Genomic DNA, 20,758 nt, shown 5'->3' on the forward strand with positions numbered 1-20,758 from the left:
TGCGATCAGGCATCTTATCCCCTATCCTATGGATAGGGGATAAGATGTCTTAGCGCAGGAATACCCCTTTAAGGATGTATAACACAACATAACAGTATTGTTTATACTTCTAGAAGCTCCTGAGTACTGAGGTCTGTCTATATCTCTCTTTTATAGGATCAAGTAGCAGTCAGTACAATCCGGGTTGCACCATTAGATGAAAAGCATGTTATGATAAAGAAAAATAAAAGATAAAACCAATAACTGACCCTCAGCTGTTAGATCGTCTACATCTGAGTCAGTGGAGTTGTCCGGAAGCTTGGCTGTGCTCTGAATGTCCGACTCCATGTCAGTAAGGTTCATAGTCTGTTCATCAAGCGGCAGATTCCCTTTAGCAGGTTCATCTACAAGGAGGGAAGATCGACTCACCTAGAATATAGAACGTCTTTTTATTAGTTTGTTATAGAGCACAATTCCAGGCGCCAGGAACTAAATCTAAAACAAAGGCAGTGATGTTATGAATTCACATTTGCTACAGATCTCTATGCTTTTGCTCATCCCTCTCCATCTATAAACTAAAATCATCATTTCTCATCTAAAGATAGTTATATCAGCAAAACATTCATGTGACAAAATGGTAGACATACACACAAAAACATAATAAAACAATAAGAAAAGAAATAGCCAAAGTATTAAAAGAGTTACTGTCATGAAGACAGCAAAACGTCTGACATGTCATGTACCGAGACCCCAACTGACCCAAAATTTTTTGACATGTCCATTTTTTTCCCCGCCTTTAGGGTACGTTCACACGAGCGGATTTATAGTGTATTTTACGCTGCGGATCCGCTGGTGAAGGCCCACTCTATGCTGTCTTTACATGTGCCTGCTGGTAGCGGCAATACGCCGTGACGAGCAGACACACTGCAGCGATGTGCGCGCCATACTCGCACATCGTGGCCACTCTCCCTGCTCTGAGCTAGGCAGAGAGCTCCCGCGATGTGCGAGTATACTGCCACTCGCATATCGCAGTGTGTCTGCTACACCGCTACGAGCAGGCACATGTAAAGACAGCATAGAGCGGGCCTTCACCAGCGGATCCGCAGCGAAATACGCTGCGAAAATCCGCTCGTGTGAACGTACCCTTAAGCAAGTTAAGGCAAATACCTACAAATTATAAAAATCGACAACTTTGTAATGTATCTTATTTACCTATTTATAGTCCTTAGTCCCGTATTACACCTGGATATATTTACAACTGATGTACAGAATCCTATAGTTAACTAGGGGATTCAGGCTATGAACAATCTCCTCTGTAGTCAGCAGGGATTGTTCCCTCTATTGCAGTGTTTCCTAAACAGGATGCCTCCAGCTGTTGCAAAACTACAACTTCCAGCATACCCAGACAGCCTTCGGCTGTCTGGGCATGCTGGAAGTTGTAGTTTTGCAACAGCTGGAGGCATCCTGTTTAGGAAACACTGCTGTAGTGATTGACCATGCAGCTGCAACTTCTGCTGCTACACATCTTACTACAAAAGGTGGTGATGCTTATACTTACGGGGAATGGTTCTAGGCCTTCTTGAATGACAAATCCCTCAATGACATGGGTCAGAATCTGTGGTTTCACTATGGCTTGAGGAAGCTTGCTATCCAAGCCTGGAATGCTGTTAGGCTTCTGGGTACTGTTGCTTCTAGTTGTAGCAGCCGGTAGAAGCAGTGGTGGTGCTGGTATGGAGGCATATGAATTGTCAGATGGGGACTTTATAACTGAGGCACTAACTGAGGACACAGCTGTAGGGAGACCTGTCATTTATAAAAACATAATTTCATTATCCACATATACAGACATAGGTATATTATTCTACACCATGCGCATACATCTTAAAACCTGTAAATATACATTTGTAGCTAAATTTATCATTATAATTATCCTCGTTTCCCACAAAGACCTTGATAATCCAGGCTTACCAGCAGTAACAAATTACAAGTTTCCACTGGTAAAGAATTACTGACGGCATCTTTTACAATAGAACTACGGTATTTCATTCTGATCTGCCTCTTTCATTTTGGGCAGCCCAGATCTCTACCTCTGATGAGCTTGAAGCTTGCCATACACATGGATGAAAGATGGGCAAAAGGAACATCAGGCCAATAACCAACCAATGCCTTTGGAAAAGAAATACTCATGTTCAATTTTGACAGCTAAAGCCATGTGGGATCAGCCAATATCAGACAATTTCTGACGCTCTGGGAAAGCCAGTCCAGTTTGGCTTGGTTGGATCATCTGTAGGAACATATACAACCGATCTTCATCTGATGTGCATGGCCTTCTTAAAGGGAACCAATCACTAGTTTTACCTTATATAATCAGTGGCAACACATAATAGAGGTTAATATCACGTGTTCTGCCATGTCTGGATGTCCGCTGGTACATCTATAAATGTGAAGTAAACAACTTTTATAAATGGTCACATGCTGTATGTAAATGAGGCTCAGTCGGGAGTGCGGCTGCTAAAGTAGTCATGGCTACCAGATCAGTAATCACGCCTATTCAGGCTCAAATAATACCTATCTAGGTATGATTCAGCAGCTCAGTCAGGGTCTGATGTCATTTCTCAGAGGTAGGCTGTCAATCATGTCTAAATAGGAGTGATTAGAGCTTGAATGAACATGAGTACAGCGTGGGGAGCCGTTACTTCTTCAGCAGGCCGCATGCCTGGTGACTACTTGAGCATGCCTGGTGACTACTTAAGCCTCATTTACATACTACATGTGACAGTTATTAAAGTGGTTTTTGCCACATTTACAGACGTGCCAGCAGACATCCAAACATGGTAGGACACATGATATTAATCTCTATTACGTGTTGCCACTCGTTCTATATGGTAAAACATAATGACGGATTCCCTTTAAGTCCACAGCCTGCAGGTTCTAACCACCACTTCTGAGTTCCAGATAGAACCATTTCATTATTAAAGGGGTACTCCACTGGCCAGCATGGAACTAAATATTCTGAACGCTGTTTTTGCGCCCCTCAATGCAAGTCACGCGCCCTCCCATAGACTTGCACTGAGGGGGCGTGGCTGTGACATCACGAGGGGCATGGTCGACCCCCGCCGCGTGAAAACAGCGTTCGGAACATTTAGTTCCACGCTGGCCAGTGGAGTACACCTTTAAAGCAGATTTTTTTTTGTGTGAAGTCATATGTAAAGAGAGCATAGGATGGGGACCGGTCCACTCTACAAGGGTGCATTCACACCACGTTTTTGCAATACAGTTCCCAAATACGTTTTCAATGTGAAAACCTTACGGAACCGTATTGAAAACCGTATGCATTGACTTTCCATTGAAAACCGTATGCCAAAAGATGCATCCGGTTGTGTCTGTTTTGCGTCTTGTACGGTTTTGTCCTTTTTTTTCCCCGTACCCAAAACCGTAGCCTACCACTTTTTTTGGTCCGGGTGAAAAACCATATTAAACAGTATACTTTTTTTTTTTTAACATGGGAGTCAATGGGAACTGTACAGAACCGTATGTGTGTACGGTTCCATACGGTTTGCTCCGTACAGTTTTTGACTTTGCACAGTTTTTTTTCTTTGAATTTCAAACAAGTGAAATTTTATTCATAATGGAGTGAAACGTTAAAAACTTATCCATTTTTTTCTTAAACGGAACATCATTTTTCACATCATTTTTCAAACTGAATACGTTTTTTCACAGTATACAGGTTAAAATTTGTACACACGTTTTGATACAGTTTAGTCCAGTTATGAGGAATCAGTTTTTCATCAAAAACCTGATATGGGAACTGTATAGCAAAAACGTGGTGTGAATGCACCCTAATTCAAACAGCTCTTTTACTATTAGAATCCAACAAAGAATACAATATATTTATGATCCTGTGCTATTCATAAGAGGAGTGGAACTCTCACCCTTCTCACCAATGTCTATTGACTGCAGATACATAGCAGCTTTCAGTCATTGGTGAAGATGACTGGGTAAGTGCTCCCCTTATGAATACAACAAAGTTATATCCAAGAGTCCACTGTATTCTTTGTAAGGGTTTATTAAACAAGCGACACAAAATGTCCTTGTGCTGTTTGGACCAATAGCAGAGTGGACCTGGCCCTGTAATATACCACCAGTATATCCAGGTGACAGATCCACTATAGATCAAGTGCTACTCCATGATCACCTGAAATGTTTACAATGGATCGTGCGTTGGTTTATGCTAATGCTGGAGTGAAGGTATTTTATTTCACTATATAAAAGGATTCTTTTTTTTTTTTTTTATGAGAAAAAAAGCTAACAGGCATCATTGTCAGCAATGTTAGTATTGGATGTTTTATTCTAAATGTCATGGCTACAACCAAGGCTATGTATACTCCAACATGGACATCCTAGACCCAAGATGTTGGAGCCTTACATTTCAGGTCTTGTATGATTTCTCCTCCAGTGAGTAGTAGATATGCTATTAGGGTATGGTCCCACTTAGTGCTTATGTAGCGTACTACAAAATCTGCTGCATAGTGGGAAATACGCTGCAAATTCTCTAATCAGCGTACACTCAGGGCTACCCCGCGGCAGCCCTGTGTGTTCTTTAAGGTTTGGAGGTGGGGCCGCGCATCACAGCCACATCAGCGCACAGCCCTGCCTTCAGACCTCACTGAACACACAGGGCTGCCGCACAGCCCTGAGTGTATGCTGATCGGAGAATATGCAGCGTATTTCCCGCTGAGCAGCAGATTTTTTGCAGCGGGAAATACGCCACGTAAGCGCTATGTGGGACTGTACTCTAATACACAGTAGTTCAATGGTTAACACTGTTAAATCTCACCAAGGACAACAGCTGCATGGGGTTTGTATTGTCTCCCCATGTTTGTGTTGGCTTTCTTCCACATTTCAAAATATACTGATAGCTTACGGTAAGTTGGAATATAGGTTGTGAACCCCATTGGTGACAGGGACCAAAGTAAGTGATGCCAATCTTACCAGCGCTGCGAAATATGTTGGCGCTTTGTAATTGGTTGTTACCTCTGCCCCTTTGAAAACATTTTTAAACAAAAATAAAAACTGTGAAGAGGAAATACAGTTACTGTAGTGGTATATGTGTATAATATAAAACAATATGATACTATATTGTTTGCTGCATTCAAAAATCTGATTTTTGTGCAGTGGGGTTGTAATTGTATATATATATATATATATATATATATATATATATATATATATTAAGGTTTGAGTATATAAATATTCACAAATGTACTTATGAGTACTGGGTTGATCCACGGGTGTGGAAAATAAAGGTTTTACCTGTCAGTGTGTAATCACAGTGTTTAATGTAAATTTAATTTGCACATTAAAGATTGATATTTTGTATAATATGTCATGTTTTGGTATAAAGATGCAATTTACTACCATAATTATTGTCACACTTTCAATTATATATTTATGTTTTTATTATATTGTATATAGATTATTCTTTATTAAGTAATATTTACGATGTACTGTATTACCTTTGCACATTAGGTCATGTAATAATACACAACACACTTTAGCACTAGCACTTTATTTGAAATTGTATAGTAGTTATGCACTATTGAGCAGCGATCCTCCACAGGAGCCCCAATATTACCCGAATAATAAATAGATCATTGGTGAGAATAGGATAGAATCTAAGTCTGTGTTCTTCCATAGTGCAATAGTAATAGAAAAAAAGAAGAGAGGCTGGCGTCTCTCACCTGGAGTGAAGCTTGTTTTCAGGCATATAACCCCAGCACACGGGGTACCATATGGATCCCAGGTTGTGCAGCCGACAGTGTGTGAGACGGTATCCACAGGAGGAGACAGTAATGGAAAGTAGCAAAGGAACTCAGAAAAAAACACTGTACTTGGCGCTCGCATAATTGAATCCAGATTAGAACAAGTTGAAAAGTATCACGATTTATTGACACTACATATAAAAACAATAAAAGGTACACACTAAAAGCCAGATGCGTTTCGGGAGTTATATCTCCCTTTTTCAACTGCAGGAACAAAGGTAGCCTACGGTAGCACCAAGTACAGGGCTTTTTTCTGAGATCCTTTGCTTCTTCCATAGTGCGCTGTCCCCTCCGGCGTCTGTAGCCTAGTGCCCATGACTGGAGACTTGGTCCCGAGCCTGCGCACTGGTGTGAGGGAGCTGAAAGTGGGGCAGAGAGGGGCAGGCGGGGATAAGGCGGGAGCACCAACGTTACCGTCCACGTGACATATACTACTTCCGGTATCAGTATATAAATAGTTAGGAGAAGGACAAGAAGTAGCAGCCACTTGAGGAAGTGGGAACGAAACATACGTAGGGGTACAGAGGTCACGTACGGTAAGGACACATCTTGCACAGACCGGGGTAAGAACTAAGAATATCTAATTGTGTTTTACAACCTTACTGTGGAGCGATCGCTGTATGATTTTATTGGAGACCAGGACTGTTGTTAGGAGGATAGGTGCTGTATTGGAAGTATGTATGAGTATTAGCCCAATTTCCTCTTCGATTTATGGCATAAGACAGTAACCAGTAAGTTGTGAACTTATAGGGATATGTGCAATTGATCTGAGGTTTGTGTTGATGTGTCCCCTTATAATCAGTATATTTCTCTGAAGTACCTTATTTATTTATGTAAAGGAAAAACGGTCACCAGTTCCCCCGCACTGTAACCCGATACACCAGGTTATAGTATGGGTGCACAGGAGACCGATACAGGGTCTTGGACTGCTATACCTACCTGCAGTCCGGAGCCCCACTCCTTCAAAGGTCTCCCTCTTCCAGTGCTGACTTGCCAGCTAGATTTAAATATTCATAAGCGCCGGTCACATGAGCACTCGTGCCTACTGAGCGCTCACGTGACCGGCGCTTATGAATATTTAAATCTAGCCAGCAGGCCCGCCTCAAAGCGCAAGTCAGCACTAGAAGAGGGGGCCCTTCGGAGAAGTGGGGCTCCGGACTGCAGGTAGGTATAGCAGTCCAAGACGTCACATCAGTCTCTTGTTTGCTCGTGCTATAACCTGGTGCTAACACTGTATATGTGAATTAATTTTAATCAGTTCTAATAAAAATTTATATATTAAATGAAAAAGTGGTTAATCTGAGCAGAAAAAATAAATTGTTCAATAACTCTAAGATGTACCAGTAGCCCTACAAAATACCTGGGACTCTTTCTGAGCGGACTACTGTAATGTATTTTATATTGGGCAGAAACTTAAGGCATAATATCTTTTACTATGTGTTATAGGTTATTTTTACCTTGCATGATATGATCTACAGGAAGCTCCTCTCCACTTCCTAAAGGAAGCGCAGGGGGAGATAGCGTCGGAGGTGTGGGGGCCTGTGTAATCACACGTACACATTCTTGTTGTTCTATTGGCACTTCTTCAGAACACAAATTTCCTACTTGGTAAACCTAGATAGGGAAAAGCATAAGCTAAAACGACATGGTCCACATTAATGGATTAAATCATTTTGATATGCCCTTGGGAACAATGCAGCTAATGAAAACATTTCCTTTAGTTTTTTTTTCTTACAACTCAAACCCCGGACAATATTACCAACAGAATAAACAACAAAAACAGTTTTTAATGTAGAAGAGCTTCCAGTACACTGTACAAGTAGGAAGGAAATGTTCACATTCTTCCAATGGGGAAAAAGGGTGGGACAGCAAAACAAAGAGCCGGGGAGTAAAGTGCACTACTGAACACTTATCTTCGTTTCTCCTGATCGGTGGGGTCTAGGCACTGAGACCCCAGCTGATCAAAACTTTTGACCCTATTAGTAATTTATCTCTTTGTTAGCCTATAAAGTGAGATATGTTGCAAACTTTCAGAAGAGGTACATAGTAGGAGATCCTTCTGATGTATACCTCTAATGTAAGCTCTTTACATGAACAAAGCCTTATTAGTGTAAAGTGAAATCTTCAAAACATATCACTAGCTATTACTAATACTCATGTAATTTAAATAAATAAGGTTGGAGTAAAAAAAAACAGCAATACTCTGCTTGATCTCATGCTGATGCCATTTCGACAATCACTGGATCCACACTGATCACAGCTTCCTGGTCCTATCTTCATGCAAGAAAATGCTGGGTCAGCCAATCTCTGGCTCAGAAAAGTCACTGCAGCAGCCAGTGGATAGCTGAGAGGCCATTTTCTGCATGTTCAGATCGGACCAGGAAGTGGAATTCAAAAAGCAGTGGATCAGGCAAAAAAATATATAAAACTTACTTGACTGTAGTAAATACATTTAGCTTTTCAACAGATGGGCCCATATATTTTGGACACTTCTGCTTTAATTCTTTTAGTATTCTTTTCAGTATTTTTTTAATCTATATCTTTTTAAGGAAAAGTTGGTATACAACCAATACAGAAGACATTTCATACTTCTCTAGAGGTGGTTACTCTTCCCAGATTACTGACATAGCTACACAGGGACTACGCAGTAAAGCATGTTGCATTGGCTAACTATTCACATTTACTGGTCAGGCAAAGCAAGGAAGAAACCTCAGTGCCAGGTGTAAATGTGGCCATACTGACTGAACCTATTTATGGGCAACAACCAAAACACAGAAGTGTCAGATAATGAGATATAGGGCTGCAACTAACGATTAACTTAATTGATTAGTAATCGATTACTTGGTTTAGCCCTGATACGCATCTCTGAAGCGTGGCCCGGTTCCCCTGTTACTTCCTCCGTTCAGGCACCGGGCAGAGCTTCATGACTTCACCGCTGGTGTTTCCCCTGGTCTGCTCACAGTGAGGCCCCCCAGCGGTGACATCAGCAAGCTCCGCCCGACACCTGAACGGAGGAAGTAACAGGTGAAACGGATCGGAGACAGGTATTGTAGGGCTCACACAGTGAATCGACTTATCGCTTACTAATCGATATAAAATCGTTAATTGCAGCCCTAATGAGATTACTATGTAGACAATTAAATCATATATAAATGATTGATTGTCCTTTATTTTGTATAAAGTATTTCATTATATAAGTGTCATGTTGGTAGCTTACCACTGGTGGCTCCACTGGTGCTTGCGGTATATGCAGGTTTATGGCAACTGTCTGAGGTGGTGGAAGTGTCTGGAAAGGCAGCTGAACAAGTGCTTCTGCAGCAGGAAGCTCTTCTTCTGTCAGTAATGCATTCTGCACCAGAACCTGGCCTGGTGTTAAGATTTCTGGCTGTACCGATATGGTCTGCATGGACTGTAAAGGCAATGACTGAAGCTGTGAAGGTGGAGATGCAGGCAAATTTGGGGAGGATGCGATTGGTGGTGGCAAGGACTGGAGTGTTGACTGCACTGGATCTATAGGAGACATTAAGTGCGGTGCAGTGGATTCTATTATCTGTTGATGTGATGATCCAGTATCGCTTCCTGGAGTTACTGTAGATGAATGATGTGTTGGAATAACCACCTGTGGTGATGGATGCAATGTGCTGTGCAAATGAGTATTTTCTCTGGATGGAAGTGGTGACTGCACAAGCAAAGGCGGCTGAGAATGAAGAAGGGCTTGTGGGTGAATAATTATAGTTGGAGACTGACATGGTGACTGTGCTGGAGATGGTGATACAACTACAGACTGCTGGGAAGGGTGTGTGAGAGTTGGAGATGGAGGAGTAGGGGCTGGGGTACTATGGTGTGAATGAGCACTGCTGGGAAGGGACAGAAATGCTGGGCTCTGGACTGGCACACACTGTTGGGCAGATGGGGACTCTAAGGATGGGTTATGTAAGGTAATGGTTTGGATCTGATGGCGATGCTGTATCTGCTGCTGCTGTTGTAATATCATTTGATGATGTGGCAGCTTTGGTGGATCTGGATGGAGTTGCATTGTTGGGTGTTTAACCAAAGAATGTGGCGGGACTGATGAATAGGATACTGTAAAAAAAAAAAAATGGAAAAGTGTATACCAAGTAACTCAAATGAGAAGTGAAAACATCATAGAACAACAAAATTCCAAAGTTACAACACATAACATTGCATTATAGCAGCTTTACTTATAACGACTAGTGGACCTTGTGAGACATGTGGTACTTATATCATTGGGAACTCTGTAACAGCCAATAAAATCCAACACGGTGGAAAAATATTCCCTCTGGGTCTAGGATACTAAAGTCAGTAGCAGAAGTCTGGATTCTATTAACAATGATGGAAGGCATCCAATAAAATAATCTATTATCAGCCTAAATGTACCAGTGTTCTGCACCCCTCGATCATTGTTTCCCAACCAGGGGGCCTCCAGCTGTTGCAAAACTACAACTCCCAGCATGCCCGGAAAGCCAAAGGCTTTCTGGGCTTGCTGGGAGTTGTAGTTTTGCAGCAGCTGGAGGCCCCCTGGTTGGGAAACACTGCCCTAGATGACCACAATACATAGATTTATATTCCAGCTTCTGATGCTCAAATAGAATTATATGTGATCCTCTATAATGACAGACACTATATAGAGCTCACCCATTTAAAAGAAATAAAACAAAATAGACTGGCAGTGTGTTAGCTTGATCATCCTACCCACAGCGCTGAAAGAGAGTTCTGAGTTATGCAAAAAAAAATAATAATAATAATAATAATAATAATAAAACCATTAAAAAATGGACAATTCTGTGCAAAATAGATGCATTTTGCATGAACATCATGGATGCATATAATGTGTCACATCAAATCCACACAAAATAAGTGCTCAGTCTGGGATCTGGAGAAATAATGAGAGGCTGCTGCACCTTAATTTCTGAGCAGAATTCCGCACAGAAAATACGTAGTGTGAATGGGCCTTAATAATTGTCACTAGTTATGTCTCCCTAACCTCGTTCTACCTGATCTCTGGTAAGAGATGACTTTTAATGAAGTACTCAAGAAGTTTCAGCGTGTAAAGGAAAGTAACTGAACCATTGTAAGTTATGTAATACAAGTATTACAATATACTTTCTAATAGCTCAACTCCTCATGGTATTTAAGACTGCCTCGCTGGCCATCACATCCAACTTACACACTGTATTAGAGGTAATGATGAATGATTCGGTTTGAGTGGCAGCCGGGTAGTGAGGGCTGTGCTGCTAAACACTTCATTCGGGCTGTAAGGCTGCATTCACACTACGTTTTGTCCATACCAGGACCGGGATCCGGCTGGGGGATGGGAAAACCGAGTGCTCCCGTATCCTAGCCAGACCTGGCTCCATTTGAATGAGTCGACAGGAGTCATATAGTGACTCCGGTCGGCTCATTTTTGCCCCGTATCTGGTTTTCTGGCTGGACTGAAAACCATGGTATGCTGCGTTTTTTAGTCCAGCCAGAAAACCAGATATGGGGCAAAAATTAGCCGACCAGAGTCACTATCTGGCTCCGGTCGGCTCATTCAAATGAATGAGATGGGGGCCAGGTCTACTACCTGAGAAGGGATCCTTTACTCAGCTCACCACAAATCTGTCCTGGACTGTGTTCTTGTTACTAGGAACATCTGTATTCCCTGTTCATATCAGTCGTGTCCTGCCAATCATGGTGTCATAGTGCTCACTAGAACTGGAGAGTTCTTCTGACCTCCTCTCATTAACTCCACTAATGTAGAAACTGGCTGTTTAATACCTGCCCCTATTTCTCCTCATTCATGCCCTCGTTGACTGCCGTATTTATCGGCGTATAACACGCACTTTTAAAACTTAAATTTAAGGCAAAAAGTCTGCCTGCGTGGTATCCGCAGATAAATCTTCTGGACACTGATTTAAAGCGGCCGCGGCAGCGTCTGCTTGTTAGGTATTAGCAGCAAGGCCGCGGTCACTTTAAATCAGTGACCAGCGGCATCTCCTCCCCACTCTGGAAAACTGTCACTTGTTTTCTCCTGCACTATCCACAGGTACTGGTGTGGTGGATAGTGCGGGAGACGCTGATAAAAATGAGCCCTACCTTGTCCGGATCTGCCCTACCTTTTAATCAGCATCTCCCGCACTATCCACCAGTACCTGTGGATAGTGCGGGAGAAAACAAGTGACAGTTTTACTTTTAATTTTTCTTACCTCCCCCCTCCCTCATCTTTCCCCCTTTTCCCTGCTTTTTATAGTTTTTTGTTTCTTTTACCTGGCTGCACTTCGGCAGGTCAGGTCAGGCGGGGGGGTCTTGTGGGCTGCGGTCAGTGAAGCAGATGAGTGACGTCCTCTGCCGGCATCAGTAACATCACTTTTCATTTCCTGTAGTCACCGCCCTTGATGCCGCGCAGAGGAGCCGGGAGAGGATGTCACTCATCTGCTACACTGACTGCAGCCCGCAAGACCCCCGCCTGCCGAAGCGCAGCCAGGTAAGGAAAATTTAAAAAACTATGAAAAGCAGGGAAAAGGGGGAATGATGAGGGAGGGGAAGAATAGCATACAGTGGTCTTCAACCTGCAGACCTCCAGATGTTGCAAAACTTTAACTCCCAGAATGCCGCTGGCTGTCTGGGCATGCTGGGAGTTGTAGTTTTGCAACATCTGGAGGTCCGCAGGTTGAAGACCACTGGCTTGAGACAGGGGGAAATGATGAGGGGGGGGTGATGGGGGCCATGATGAAACAGGTTGGGAGGGGATGATGAGACAGTGCGGGGGGATGATGAGAGTGTGGGGGGATGATGAGGGGGGGGAATGATGGGGGACATGATGAGACAGGGTGGGGGGATGATGAGGGGGGAATGATGGGGGACATGATGAGACAGGGTTGGGGGATGATGAGGGGGAATGATGGGGGACATGATGAGACAGGGTGGGGGATGATGAGGGGGAATGATGGGGGACATGATGAGACAGGATGAGGGGGATGATGAGGGGGGGAATGATAGGGGACATGATGAGACAGGGTGGGGGATGATGAGGGGGGGAATGATGGGGGACATGATGAGACAGGGTGGGGGATGATGAAGGGGGAATGATGGGGGGCATGATGAGACAGGGTGGGAGGATGATCAGACAGAGTGAATGATGGGGGGCATGATGAGACGGGGTGGGGGATGATGAGGGGGGGATGATGGGGGCATGATGAGACTGGGTGGGGGATGATGAGACAGGGGGAAATTATGTGGGGGGAGGCACTAAATGCTTAATGTCTGTATGGCTAGTGGTGGTCTATGACAGGGGGAAATGATGAGACATGGGAGGGATGATGAGACATGGGGGGGGATGGCGATGAGAGGGGTAAATGTGGCACAGGGACTGATAAAAGGGAAGGAATGATGTGGCAAACTGAGGTGCAGAAGAAAACAAAGTGGGGGGGGGATGATGTGGCATTTAGTCCAAGTCATTTATTTTACATTTTATTTTTTTTACTTAAATTTCCCTGTTAAAATGGGGGTGCGTGTTATACGCCAGTGCCGATAAATACGGTATTTGTTAATCTCACCTTCTTTTTTCTATTTTTCCCCCTGCAGCACTCCGCTACTTCTGACATATTTATTACCATTTTTTATGGTAGTTTTATTAACCTAGGTTTTTAACCTGATTTGCTACAATTAGTTCATGGACCCCAAGCATTACTGTACCCAATGGCCCCAATTTATCAGCCTGTTGGGAGATAAAAACTGGTGTGATTTTCTCACAGCAACCGATCCCAGCTCAGCTTTTATTTTACCAGAGATGGCTAAGATATGGAAGCTGAGCTGTGATTGGTTGTTATGGACAAAACCAGTTTTGGTTTCAGGCAGATTTAGAAATGTGGGCCATTATGTTGGAAAATGCAAAAAATGTTATGGTTATACAATGAAAAACGGAATAAAAAAAGTATAATAATAATAATAATAATAATAAAACATGCCTGGCGCAAGCAGCTGATGTAAACTTGTTGTGCGTGTTACGGCGGTGCAGCGGGATTCTGATCCAGGACTTTCTCCTTTACGGCTTGCCTCATAAGAGTCAGTGTGTATGGTTTTGGAGCTGGTGACGGTTGTCTTGTGACACATGGCGAGGGGCTGTTCGTGGTTATTTATTTTTGGAGGACTGTTTTGAGGGCAAGATAATTCCAATATTGGTGGGCTCCGCAGTGTTAAATTCTGAACCTAAGTAAAAAAAATAAAATAAATATGCTTTTCATAAAAAAGAAAAATATATACATTTTTATTGTGAATTCAGGTAGAAGAAACAGACATGGTCGCACATCTACAATCTTGTATAATGATCTGCTTGCTTCTCAGCATAATATCAAAAACTAACAGGTTGTTAGTATATATTTTTGATCAAAAAGTACAAGCCCACTCGCCACGTCAAGGCCACCTATTTAGAGTGGGTCCCTAACGTCCCTAGCATAAAATGGCGTAGCACTGGGCGGCGACCACCACCGCCGCGACACCAGTGCCCACGGGGGGAACGACCCACTGGCAGAGCGGCCCCAATGTCACTCAAACCAGTCTATGGGTCGCACCTCCCCACAGACACGGCGCCACGGCAGCAACGGACGCCGAACAGCACCACACCATGTTTTAACATGTGTCTGCACTCTTCCCCACCCCCTCAGCCCAAGTAGTAGTTAGCTGCACAAGGGCCATTTCTTTCCTAGCAGCCTCCCAGTCTGACTGGGAGAGCATGGTAAGTGTGCTATAACACCTTGTTCCCACTGGTGTGGTGCTGTGCGGCGTCCATTGCCGCCGTGTCTGTGGGGGGTGCGGCCCATAGACTGGTTTGAGTGGCATTGGGGCCGCTCTGCCAGTGGGTCGTTCCCCCCCCGTGGGCACTGGTTGCGCGGCGGTGGTGGTCGTCGCCCGGTGCTACGCCATTTTATGCTAGGGACATTAAGGACCCACTCTAAATAGGTGGCCTTGACGTGGCGAGTGGGCTTGTACTTTTTGATCAAAAATGTATACTAACTACCTGTTAGTTTTTTATATTATGCTGAGAAGCAATAAGATCATTATACAAGATTGTAGATGTGCGACCATGTCTGTTTTTTCTACCTGAATTCATATAAATTTTTATTAACATACAAACATTCCCAACTGCATATCACTATGAACTGGACTTCTACCAATGTGTTGTGCAGGAAACTCCAACACGATCCCCTTCAAATGAATAGAGCCATGTTGCATGGTCCAGAAGTGTTCATATACAGGAATACACTGAGGAGGCACTATGGCCACTTCACTTTAAGTACTGATGGTCCCAGTAGTCAGTAATGGCATATCTTAGGGATATTTACTAATGCTGCGCAACTAACAAACCTCAGTTGATACAGAGTGGTGAAAAGCCTTGATCCCTGGAATAGCATTCTAGACTGAAGCATTTACACTCCGGTCTACCATCAGAGCAGTATCGGTGGTACAGACCTAATAGCATTAACTTATATTTGGTAAATAATTATTACATTACTGGATATTGCTATGGATGATGATTTGGATCCACAAAATTCATGAGAGCTCTGCATTTGACAGAAACCAGAAGGGAGTTATCAGAATCTCTTTGCAGTACAGCTTTAAAGGGGTACCCCGCACCCCTAGACATCTTATCCCCTATCCAAAGGATAGGGGATAAGATGTCAGATCGCCGGGGTCCCGTTGCTGGGGACCCCCGGGATCTCAGCTGCTGCACCCACCTGTACGGCTTCCACCTCACACGGGGCGGAGTCATGACGTCACGCTCGTCCGCCATTGTGGTCGGGATCCGAAGCCTCCAGCGTTGCCGGTGTGAACTGGAATCCATACAGGTGGGTGCAGCAGCCGAGATCCCGGGGGTCCCCAGCAGTGGGACCCTGGCGATCTGACATTTTATCCCCTATCCTTTGGATAGGGGATAGGATGTCTAGGGGTGCGGAGTACCCGTTTAATATTTGGTCCTGTAATTTTAAACCACTATCTATCCTAATCTTCTAAAAATAGCCTCTTCTATCCTTAAAGGGGTATTCCGGCATTATACATCTTATCCCCTATCCAAAGGATAGGGGATAAGATGTATGATCGCAAGGATCCCGCCGCCGGGGACCCCTGCAATCTCGGTGCAGCCCCCGGCAGAATGCCGGGGGCTGCATCAAGATCGCAGGGGTCCCCAGTGGTGGGACCCCTGTGATCATACATCTTATCCCCTATCCTTTGGATAAGAGACAAGATGTATAAAGCCAGAATATCCCTTTAAGGTAGGTCTCCTATGATAAGGTATTGGTCTCCCCTCGTGTTTGCTGCTGCTTGAAAGGTTTTCCAGTGGTTCTGCAACATGGCTCTGGGGATTTGCATCCACTCTGCCATAAAAACAGTTCGAATTTATCCTAAAATTGTTTCATGGAGTTGAGAGGCAAAGTATCATCCAACTGCAAATCATTTGATAGGGAGCTATCATGCCAAAATAGAAAAGATTGTTCCCAAACTGTATGCATGAAGGTGGAAGTACACCATTTTCTGCATGAAGTTTTCAATCGGTGCAGAAAAAAAAGCCTGTTCTGAATCATGAGAATCAACACCAGAACCATTCTCCTGGTTCTTTGCAGTGACATCAAGTATATTCACAGCCTCAGCCAGACGTAGATTTGTCCAACAGACATCTAGATAGTAAAGTGTGACTATGACAGCTTATGCCTCACAATGTATATGATGTCTGCATTGTTTGCTACAGCTTAGCACTCTTCTGTTCTGAGGTTGGTTTTAAGGGCAATTTGGATGTTGGCAGGGAAAGTTGTAAAGTAATCTATATGTGCAATGGACCTCAAACATGGATATGATTTAAGAGATTCTTTTCCCCATTTACCTGAGTGGCAGATGACTGACTGGAGGTTGAAGATGGAGATGACGAGATCATAGGAATGTCCGACTGCACAGCCGCAACAGTGGCAGCCGGAGTGAAAATAAGCTGTTGAGAACACAGAAAATGTAATAATAATATTAGTAACATATTAACATTATTATAATATTCACACTTGTTAAACTTTACCTTTATGTTTGTATGGAACTAATAAAACATTACATCCCCAAACCAGGTGTAAACCATAGTTTGCTATGCTTACCCAAGTAAAATGGTTTGAGGGGAACAAATAGAATAAAATAAGTTTTAAACCTAAAGTTTTCACTCAGGGAATGTGCCAGCTTCAGTGCATAAGGAGGGAAACACATCATCATGTAGCAATTTTGCATATCCAGTGGCCTACATGATGATGTGTTTCCCTCTTTATGCACTGAAGCTGGCACGTTCCCTGAGTTTTTCCAGCAAGATGGTGACCACCACATTATGGGTGTTAGGTCCAAGCATTCCTAGATGAACAGTTTCCTGGAAAGTGGATTGGTCATCAGGGGCCAGTTGAATGGCCCCCAAGGTCTCCCGATCTGACCCCCTTAGACTTTTATCTTTGGGGTCATCTGAAGGCAATTGTCTATGCTGTGAAGATACGAGATGTTCAGCACCTGAAACTACGGATACTGGAAGCCTGTGCTAGCATTTCTCCTGCGGTGTTGCTATCAGTGTGTGAAGAGTGGGAGAAGAGGGTTGCATTGACAATCCAACACAATGGGCAGCACATTGAACACATGTTATAAGTGGTCAGAAACTTGTAAATAACTCATAAAAGAATAATGTTACGTTAAAACCAAGAACATCATTGTTTTTCTTGTGAAATTACCAATAAGTTTCATGTGTCACATGACCCTCTTCCTATTGAAAAAACTAAAGTTGGATTCAAAATGGATGACTTCAAAATGTCCGCCATGGTCACCACCCATCTTGAAAAGTTTCCCCCCTCACATATACTAATGTGCCACAAACAGGAAGTTAATATCACCAACTATTCCCATTTTATTAAGGTGTATCCATATAAATGGCCCACCCTGTACAGTATTTAATAATAATTAAAGATTACCTGTCATCAAACCATATTTTCTAAACTAACTCAGATTATATCCCCCAACTACTCCTAACACCCCTCCCGCCCTTAAAAAAAATGTCCGAGCTTTAAAAAGCTCAGAATTATACCTTTCCCCTTGCTCACATTGTGTGAGCTCCTGGCAGAAGAAATGGGTGTTCCCCAGCAGGTGTGATGTCACTATAGCCTTAGAGAGCTGTGCCTCGCCATGCCCCCCACGCACTTCCTGAGTTTGGTGTCCTGACTGGCAGGGAGGAGACCAAACTAACTGTTTGACTTGTGCAGGGAACAGAACAAAGCCACCTAGTGGCTGTTTTATCAATCACATGAAAAACATATAAAGGTTGGGAATTTTAACAGCAAGTAAACAGCAAAGTGTCTTATAATTACATAAGGAAGAATATATTAAAAGTTTAGTTTGGTGACAGATACTGTTAATATTCTGTTAAAGCGGTTATCCAGGATTAGAAAAACAGAGTTGATTTCTTCCAAAAACAGTACCATACCTATCCTCAGGTTGACTGAAGAATGAACGTGAGGTCCAGCACTACGATGATGAGCAGCTTTATTAGGATGTACAACACACAGTAAAACGACAGTCAGACATGTTTCGAGGCCATGCGCTCTTCCTCGGTGATGTCAGAGTATGTCCAGGTGAGGTTTAAATACCTAGATGTAGGGCGGGGGATCAACAAGTGATACCTCCCACCTCACCGGAGATACAACTGACTGGCGGATCAATATACAAGGGTAAAACAGTTGTAAAACATATCAAATCCAAATATGATAAAACATATAAAATAGAATATACCGATGTATGTGGCTAAGTAAGGGATGAGGCTCAATAAAGGAATAATAGTTCACGGCAAACATTTAAGCCTGCTGGGGCACGAGTCCCCAAAGTAAACTGCCAATATGGTTTCCTATGAGCCAATTTTTTACAGAAACATCCCTTTCTTATGCCAACATTAACATGTTCGATGGCATACATTTTTAACGAATTTACATTACCACCATACACTGAGTAAAAATGAATTGATGCAGCCGACCGATGTCTTACAGAAGTGGTATTACTGTCATTGAAATGTCCTAATGCACGCGTTTTTAATTTTCTTGTGGTGTAACCCACATATTTTAATTTACACACAGTGCACTCAATGACATAAACCACATTATTGTAATTACAGTTCATATATGATTTAATTGAGTACTTCTTGGTACCGTCAACATTTTCAAATTGTTTTATAGGTTTGGCAAGACCTTTTTGTGTGTGGTATTGTACCTCAGTTTAATTGAAGTGAATGAAGCAAAGTTGTAATACCATACACAACCTGAGGACAGATGTGTGGCTGTTTTTGAAAGAAATTTGCTCTGTTTTTTTCTATTCCTGGATAACCCCTTTAAAAGAAAGATCTTAAAAAAAATAAAAAATAAATGATTATTGGACAATATTTATTAAAATGGTAAGTACACATTTACATGTATACTGCATGAAACACTATTAGCCAATATATAAAAACACTAACTGCAAAAAAAAATTTTTAAATAATCGACTAAGCAAGGATACAAACTCACCATCTGGGCTCGTAGATACATCTGAGCCTGGCTTGCACTCAGAGACGGAGAAGTACTTCCAAGTAACATTGTTTTCTGTGTAATACTGCTGCTTGTTGTGCTGGATGTTTGTGATCGACTAACAATTTGCGTTGGAGGAGGTGAAGTGGAGAGGTTAAGCTTGATGAAAGAAAACATAAAATAGTTTTAACTAGGAAACAGGAAAAATTGAGAATGAGAAAATCTATGTCAAATGTATGGCAACAAACAAACAGTCTTATAAAACTGTGTTTATATATGAGATAAAAACTACACAGGCTTCATGGTAAAAGAAGTGAGGCAGAACAACCAGAGGTGAACATAAGTGTAGAAATGAGGCAAGAAATGTATTGCCCTCAAGTTGATTATAATAGAAAGCTTATGAGACAGCTTAAGGGGAAACTGACAGGCTGTTCACCTGCACTAAACCCAATATACTGGGTGATAGTGTGGGTGAACAGCAATAAAATGCAGGTTCACTTACTTGAATGAATGTAGTATTGGCAGAGTTAGTCTTTTAGTTGTATTGTGCTGCTCTGCACAATGGAGGCGGGAAGCCAGCTCACAGTGCTCCCCTTCCTCCTCCATAGTTCCCGCTCTGGCCCGCCCCGTAATGAATGTTCAAAATTATTCACTCATGTTGCTAAGACCGAGTGACTTGAAATACTTTTGAATAGTCATTGCGGGGGGGCAGGCCAGAGCGGGGAATATAAAAGAGGCAGGGGAGCACAGTGAGCCAAGTCCCTGTTTTCAATGCACAGAGCTACAAAATATAACTAGACTAAAGACGTAACTCTGCCAATACTTCATTAACTCAAGTAAGTGACCCCACATTATAATGCTGTTTACCCAGACTATAACACAGCAGGGGTGTGGAAATAAAAAATAAAAAAAATGTACTTGTCCAAGGGACTAAAACAGAGCCCAATCTACTTGTCCCTTGTGAAATCCACTTGTGCTGGTAGACAAAATAATTTCAACCAAAATAGTCTGTAAATAAGGTCTTTATTAGTTTCTGCACTTTTGCCCTATAACAGCCATAACTGTTATTTTTCCATCTACAGACCCATATGAGGCTCCTTTTTTGCGCGACCAATTGTACTTTGTAATGAAACCTTTAATTTTTCCATAACGTATGCTCTGAAACTAAAAAATATATTTGTGAGGTGAAATTGAAAAAAAAAAAATGCTCATTTGGGGGTTTTCTTTTTTTTTTCGCCATCCACCTTGTGGTCAAACGTACATGTTATTTTGATACTTTAGGTCGGCCTGATTACACCAAAACTAAATGTGTTTAGTTTCCGTCATGTTTTACTAATTGAAATTTTTTTAAAAACTTTTTAATTATTGAAAACAATTTCTTGACCCCTATTACATTTT

General features: G+C 42.5%; 1 protein-coding gene across 12 annotated transcripts in view; it reads right to left on the minus strand.

Moving 5' to 3' along the window:
- PHC3 (polyhomeotic homolog 3) overlaps positions 1-20,758 on the minus strand; it is a 99,803-nt gene that overhangs the window by 37,713 nt on the left and 41,332 nt on the right. For all 12 annotated transcript variants that reach the window (XR_008891137.1, XR_008891136.1, XM_056565161.1 and 9 more), the window contains exons 5-11: positions 19,361-19,519; positions 16,681-16,782; positions 13,772-14,012; positions 9,019-9,884; positions 7,259-7,415; positions 1,538-1,782; positions 249-408 (exon numbers count right to left, since the gene is read on the minus strand). Coding sequence is in view for 10 of the 12 variants with exons in the window: in XM_056565161.1 (XP_056421136.1) it covers positions 249-408; positions 1,538-1,782; positions 7,259-7,415; positions 9,019-9,884; positions 13,772-14,012; positions 16,681-16,782; positions 19,361-19,519 (1,930 nt within the window). In the remaining 2 variants the exon portion in view is untranslated. The remainder of the gene's footprint in view (positions 1-248; positions 409-1,537; positions 1,783-7,258; positions 7,416-9,018; positions 9,885-13,771; positions 14,013-16,680; positions 16,783-19,360; positions 19,520-20,758) is intronic.

This window comes from Hyla sarda, chromosome 3 (assembly GCF_029499605.1).
Source record: "Hyla sarda isolate aHylSar1 chromosome 3, aHylSar1.hap1, whole genome shotgun sequence".
NCBI lineage: Eukaryota > Metazoa > Chordata > Amphibia > Anura > Hylidae > Hyla > Hyla sarda.